The sequence below is a fragment of the Nanorana parkeri genome, unplaced genomic scaffold (assembly GCF_000935625.1).
Source record: "Nanorana parkeri isolate BGI_ZX_2015 unplaced genomic scaffold, ASM93562v1 scaffold200, whole genome shotgun sequence".
Lineage (NCBI taxonomy): Eukaryota > Metazoa > Chordata > Amphibia > Anura > Dicroglossidae > Nanorana > Nanorana parkeri.
In genome coordinates, this window is record NW_017306468.1 from 1,588,885 (window position 1) to 1,596,423 (window position 7,539).

A 7,539-nucleotide genomic window follows, 5' to 3' on the forward strand; every position below is an offset into this window, starting at 1 on the left:
CATGGCTCCCCAAATCAACACAGACTGTGGAAACTTCACACTGGACTTCAAGCATCTTGCAGTGTGTGCCTCTCCATTCTTCCTCCATACTCTGGGTCCTGGGTTTCCAAATGAGATGCAAAATTTGCTCTCATCAGAAAAGAGGACTTTGGACCACTGAGCAACAGACCAGGTCTGTTTTTCTTTAGCCCAGGTAAGAAAAAATCAGGAGTGGCTTGACAAGAGGAATACGACATTTGAAGCCCATGTCCAGGATCTGTCTGTGTGTGGTGGCTCTTGATGCACTGACTCCAGCCTCAGTCCACTCCTTGTGAAAGTCCCCAACACTTTTGAATGGCCTTTTCCTGACAATCTTCTCCAGGCTGCGGTCATCCCTGCTGCTTGTGCACCTTTTTCTTCAACACTTTTCCCTTCCACATAACTTTCTATTAATGTGCTTTAATACAGCACTTTGGGAACATCCAACTTCTTTTGCAATTACCTTTTGAGGTAAAGGCTCAGGAACCCTTTGCATGTGTTATGGCTTAACTAGCTGATTAGAGTGGGACACTTTGAGCCTAGAATATTGCACCTTTTCACAATATTCTAATTTTCTGTGGATTTGGGTGTTTTCATGAGCTGTAAGCCATAATCATCACAATTATGACAAATCACGGCTTGAACTATCTTGCTTTGCATGTAATGCGTCTATCTCATATATTAGTTTCACCTTTTAAGTTGCATTAGTGAAATAAATGAACTTTTGCAGGATATTCTAATTATTCGAGTTTCACCTGTGTGTGTGTGTGTGTGTGTGTGTGTGTGTGTGTGTGTGTGTATATATATATATATATATATACACACACACACACGCTGTATATATATGAGAGAGAGATACTCCTCAGCACACCAGCAAGACCTGTCCGCCATACACATAGAGGGCCGCAGAATACCCCTGCCTCCTCCTCCATTTAACAATGGTAGCCATTGGAGGAAGAGGGGGGGATGCATAAGACTAACCATACTTCTAAGGTGGACCGAACAGCGGCTGGGGAAAAGATCCGGGGACCTGTAGCGATGGGCCGCGCTGCTTGCTGAACAATTTAAAAGCAGGGGCTGCGTAGGTTCCTCCCCCCGGGACACCTGCGTCATCTTGGTAGCGGCAAGGCACCTGGCTATCCAAACACATATGGGAACACTCGCCGCACGTTCGCAGAAGACAGGATGACAGACACGAACGGCGCCTGGGCAGCACAGACCGAATGGAAAAAAACTTGGAAGGGCGAAATTTGAATGAATAAAACAAGAGGGAAACAAGCAATGACTCAGCCAGTGAAAATGGGAGATATACACCCAATATAACCATGCTCAGGAGATACTCAGAACGGGCTCTCTGCAAATACCTTCTTTAAAGGCATATTACCAGGAACTTTACAACAGGGAAGGCTGAGCCTGATTGGGCAGCCACAGGAAAAGGCAGGTAAGGGTATAAAAATAAATATGTAACTGTGTAAGAGCTTGATCCATGGCGAGGACAGAAAAAAGAATGAGTCGTGGTGGGGCTGAAAAATGTATACAGGACTGGTCCTATGGTATTCAGGGGGTTGAACGTTAACCCTTTGCTGCCATGATGCATCAGGATAGTTAGATAGATAAATAGATATGTTTTTCTTTGTTTGTTTGTTTTATAAAATAGTCTGTTCTGGTTTGTTTTTACAGGTGAAAGACCCTTCAAATGTAATCTCTGTGGAAAAGCTTTTAACCAAAAGGGAGCACTGGCCACGCACATGGTGAAGCACACAGGTGAAAAGCCTCATACCTGTGCTTTTTGTCCAGCCGCCTTTTCTCAAAAAGGCAATCTGCAGTCACACATACAACGGGTTCATTCAGAGGTAAACATGCACACATCCAGTTACTGTCTACTTCCACACTGTGCTCTGCTGAAAGTGTCAGCAGGAAATGATGGGAATAATGAGTACTGAATTTCAAAGCATTAATCACTCTGCTGTCCTTCTTCATTGTGCTGCAGGTACAGCTATCCGGCCCAGTAGATGTATTTTTTGTAGTTAACGCGAGTCCTTTCACAACGGGTTTAGACAGAATGTCTTGATCAAATGCAATATCAGAGTTTTGGAACGACCTGTACTTCTTTAAAAGCGTTTTAGAAAAATAGATGTGCTGATTAAGTAGCTTTTGTAGGCAAATATAAAAACACTTTCAAGTGATTGTTAGATCTTATGTGACCAGGTCAATGCCGTATCACATACAATAGAGTCTGGCAGGCACCTAGTGATTTTACACTAGGGTGAGCAAAGGCTAAAATGTATTCTGGGTCTCTGGTTTAGTAGATCATCTAATTCTTATGTTAGCCATATTGGCAGTCCTCCCTACTTTAAAAAACAAATTTGGTAAAAGGTTATTTGTTGAGCTCTAAGCAGAAATGTTAGTTTTATTACCACTATTGAACAGATGTCTGTTTTACATTTTAAAGCCCTTTTTTGCTCCTACACCTTTCTTCCCCTTTTATTCATTGAGCTCACATCTCGCTCTTTCCATTCACATATAGATTGTAACTTGTTCACTCGGATGCGAAAGGGAGCGATGACAATAGTGAAAATATGACAATAGTTTATGTAATAAAGTGAGTTACACAAAAGGCAAAGACCTGATGTAGGATCAAATTTCATGCAGCCTGTTCTTTCTGACTTTCTTTCTTGTTGAGAGCACATTAGTACTATACATCATTTGTCACAAAGGAGAAATTCTATATTATTTTATAGTACCCTTTTTACTCTCAGCCTTATACTGATACTCTTCGACAAAACTCCAGTCTTATTTTTAATGTCAAAACTTCTTTAATCATATTTGCTAATTTTTAGAGTGACACTAAACTCTGGCGTTAAATCTTAAAAATGCATTCAAGTACCATAACTATGAACAAAAATGTAGTTTATTTGTTTATCACCTGGCTGTAGATCCTCCAATCACCTGTGAGTTCCTGCTGACACTGTCCTTCCTTCTTTCTTCTATATTTGTTTCCCATGGTCCCTGTGTATGTTGTAAAGTAGCCACCACTTCAAGCTCACTCCTGTGATGGACTACAATCTCACATTTAGTTTTTACTAATTTGCACTGAGATTGTAGTCCATCACAGGAGTGAGCTTGGAGCGGGGGCTACTTTATAACACACACAGAAACCATGGGAAACACAGCTAGCCACCCTCCAGAAGGAAGCACAGTTTCAGCACAAATTCAGAGATGATTTGATGATCTACAGCTAAGTGATACACAAATAAGATATGTTTTTGTTAATAGTTAAAGTGGCCATGGAGTCTGTCCGACATGCACGCTCACGGCTGTCTGCATTGAATTCTATTGTGTCTCTCCTCCTCTCCCCGCTGGTGATATGGACTGCGCATGCGCCTGCCAACATCATCCTCATGCGCTGCTTTTCTGAAGATGTGTTCTGCAGCTGGGGGCGAGCGGCACAGACAGAGATGAGTGATTGTCTGTCTGACAATGTTTTTTAATTTTTAAATATGTTTTTGAATATATCTACTGCTTGGTAGCAGTAAATATATGTAGAAAACAAAAAAACAAGACTTGAATTCTAGTTTAAGGTGCTTGAATGCATTTTTAAGATTTAACTCCTGAGTTTAGTGTCACATTAAAACCAAATACCATTCGTGGCATAATAAATATTTTAAAGCAGACTATGAAAACCATCAACTTTATAATATTTGTGTGCATGTTTTCAGTAATCATTGTACACATTTTTGATTGTAACATGGGTCTGCATGACATTAGACTTGTTAGCTGTGGGGGGCATTTTACTCTAAAAGCACACTTACCTTTTAAAACTAAACTCCAGGCAAAGTGCTAAACACTTGAAAATAAATAGATTGTATTTCTGTCCAACCAATCTTGTGATCTAGATACCCCTAACAGACAGCACACCCAGGCCAGTAACCTCACTTGTCTCTTAAAGTGACACTCAACTCAGGGGTTAAATCTTAAAAATGCATTTTTATTTTTATATTACTTAGCTTAAGATCCTCAAATCATCTCTGGGTTCATGCCAACACTGTCCTTCCTTCTAGAGGGTGGCTACTTTTGTTCCCCATGGTCCCTGTGTGTGTTATAAAGTAGCCACCAAGCTCAAGCTCACTCCTGTGAGGGACTACAAACTTATGTTTAGTTTACTAATTTTTATTGAGATGGTAGTCTACCGGTATCACAGGAGCGATCTTGGAGCGGTAGCTACTTTACAACACACACAGGGACAATGTGGAACAAAAGTAGCCATCCTCCAGAAGGAAGGATAGTGTCAGCACCAATTCAGAGATGATTTGAGGATCTACAGCCGAGTGATACACAAATATGATACATTTTTGTTTATAGTTAGGGCACTTGAATGCATTTTTAAGATTTAACTCCTGAGTCACTTTCAGCAATGTATCTTGCTCAAACACCAGTTCCCAGCCAATATACAATTAAGGAGCAAAATCAAACTGATTAGGTCATTAGGTCCTATGCTCTTATAAACTGTTAGCAAGTTCACAATGTTGGACTGCCAGCGTTGTGCACAGTAATAGAGGTCTGACTGACTCATTGTCGCATTTTGATTGCTGCTTTTCATAAGAATATTGAAATCTTATATAAAGACATTTACTGAAATGTACAGTGAATAAGCCCTAAATGAATACACACGTCACTATACAAGGTTGCAATACTGTCATTTTCTGTGTGTATTATATTAATAGTTCAGCTTTTTCAGACTGCAGAGCTACTGTATGTAAACTGGCTGTTTGTTTATGTGATATGGAGAGCTGTACAATTTCAGTGTGTATAGTAATATAAATGTTTATCATGTACATTTCTGTTTTAGTTCTTTTCAGTATATAGTTGTTTATGGCTAATGGCATTTTCGGTAGATCATATTATGGAAGGATCATCCCATGAGCAATTGGTGCCATGTTTAATACAGGGGCAAACATTAGCACTAGTATTTCGTTATTTCCAAATATTTATATACTACGTATAAAGGTTCTTGCTTATATGATATTTAGGCCAGCTGTGGAATGTAAATAAAGTGGTTTTAATACCACAACTAAACACTCAAATATTTCAGCACTTCTGCCGAAGGGTCATGTAGATTTCATGTTTTGTTTTGTTTTGCTTGTTATATCAGAGAAGTTCAGCATGCTCAGAAGTTGCTAGAAAGAATAACTAAAGTGTCACAGTGACACGGTGAAAAAGGGTGACATAACTGAACGGTTATAAGTAATATAAATATTTTCATGGCTCTTACAATGCAGTGATCTCATAAACATGCAGAAATCAATCACAAAATCATTGATCTATACACTATATTACCAAAGGTATTGGGACGCCTGCCTTTACACACACATGAGCTCTAATGGCATCCCAGGTCAGGTACTGATGTTGGACGAGAAGGCCGGGTTTGCAGGCTCTAATTCATCCCAAAGGTGTTCTATTGGGTTAAGGTCAGGACTCTGTGCAGGCCAGTCAAGTTCCTCCACCCCAAACTCGCTCATCCATGTCTTTATGGACCTTGCTTTGTGCACTGGTGCACAGTCATGTTGGAACAGGAAGGGGCCATCCCCAGACTGTTCCCACAAGGTTTGGAGCATGAAATTGTCCAAAATGTCTTGGTATGCTGATGCCTTAAGAGTTCACTTCACTGGAACTAAGGGGCCAAGCCTAACCCCTGAAAAACAACCCCACACCATAATCCCCTCTCCACCAAACAATGGCACAATGCAGTCAGGCAAGTACCGTTATTCTGGCAACCGCCAAACCCAAACACGTCCATTGGACAGAGAAGCGTGATTCGTCACTCCAGAGAACATGTCTCCACTTCTCTAAAGTCCAGTGGTGTCATGCTTTACACCACTGCGTCCGATGCTTTGCATTGCACCTGGTGATGTAAGGCTTGGATGCAGCTGCTCGGCCATGGAAGCCCATTCCATGAAGCTCTCTACACACTGTTGTTGTGCCAATCTGAAGGCCACACGAAGTTTAGAGGTCTTTAGCTATTGACTCTGCAGACAGTTGGCGACTTCTGCGCACGATGTGCTTCAGAATGAGCTGACCCCGCTCTGTCATTTTACGAGTTGCTGCTGTTCCCAGTTGCTTCCACTTTGTTATAATACCACTAACAGTTGACCGTGGAATATCTAGTAGTAAGGACATTTCACGGAACACTTGAATCCAATGATTTGGAGGGGTGTCCCAATAGTTTTGGTAATATAGTGTACCTGCATGTGAAAAAGTAAGTAGACCTCATGGAAATTTTGACTTTAAAAACGTATTTGAAAAGACAAACATTAAATCTTGATTGAATTAGTGCCTACAGTTAAAGGTAATATAACTGAACAACCAACATATACAATTGATATGGTGTATTCATTTTCATAATCTATATTTACAAAAATGCAGATTTCTCTTATGGAAGTAGAAAGTACATTCCTACCTTTTACCACCTCTATAAATTCATGAAATTAGAATCCAGTGTTCCAGAATAAGCACCAATGATTAAAATCTCCTTAAGGAGTATGCAGGCGGAACCTGTCTTATTTAAACCTCAGACATATTTAAACCTCAGACATCTAGCGTCTGATGTTGTCTTTGATATTGACATGCATGGTGTCGCCATACCAAGATCAATAGACCTCTCTAAGGCCCTCTGAAAGAAGGTTGTGGATGTCTGTGAGCCTGGCAAAGGTTTTAAAAGATCACCAAATGATTTAAAATTGGTTATTACATAATGAAAACAATTTACAATGTGCATAGATTTCAAACCACTGCTAATTTGTCCAGGACTGAGAAGCCAAGAGCTGAATTTTTGATGCTAAAAGAAATCTTCAAGAACTACAATATTTCCTCATAGAATGTTTAGGTAACTCTTGCAACAGTTGGGCTCAAAGCACATGTCAGAAAGAGATTGCACCATTTCAACTTGCGTTAAGAAAAAGTGTATGCTGTTCAAAAAGCACATTAGAGCAAGATTACAGTTTGCCCTTGAACATTTAGGCAAAGACTAGGCCTTCTAGAACAATGTCCTGAAGGCCGATCATTTAAATATAGAGTTGTTTGTTAACAGTAGACGTTGCCGAAAACCGAAGACAGAATTTCAGACGATGAACCTTATAACAACTGTGAAACATGGTGCTGGAATTGTTGTGGTTTGGGGCTTGCTTTATTGCTTCAGGACCTGGGCAGCTCTCAATGTGGTCTGCATCATATAAAAGTGTGATTGTCGAGAATGTGAGGCCATCTGTCCAAGAGTTGGAGTTGAACCAGAAATAAGACCTCCAACCAGCTAATGATAATGATCTGAAACAGTTTCTCAAAAAGAAGAAATACAGTGTTATGGACTGTTCTAGTCAAAGCACTGATTAGATTTCCATTTAAATTTTGTAGGGTGGGGGGTTGTTGAATAAATTATTGAAACAACATTCTCTCTTCCCTCTGCCTCTCTCCCCTCCCTCTCTGTCTTTCTCCCCCCCCCCCCCCCCCCCCCCCCCCCCGCTCCCT

At 40.5% G+C, this 7,539-nt stretch overlaps 1 protein-coding gene across 1 annotated transcript in view; it reads left to right on the forward strand.

The window, feature by feature from the left end:
- The window catches only part of ZNF236 (zinc finger protein 236), a 131,895-nt gene that overhangs the window by 35,856 nt on the left and 88,500 nt on the right, over positions 1-7,539 (forward strand). Inside the window, exon 6 of the mRNA XM_018555529.1 lies at positions 1,699-1,871. Within this exon, the coding sequence (XP_018411031.1) occupies positions 1,699-1,871 (173 nt within the window). The remainder of the gene's footprint in view (positions 1-1,698; positions 1,872-7,539) is intronic.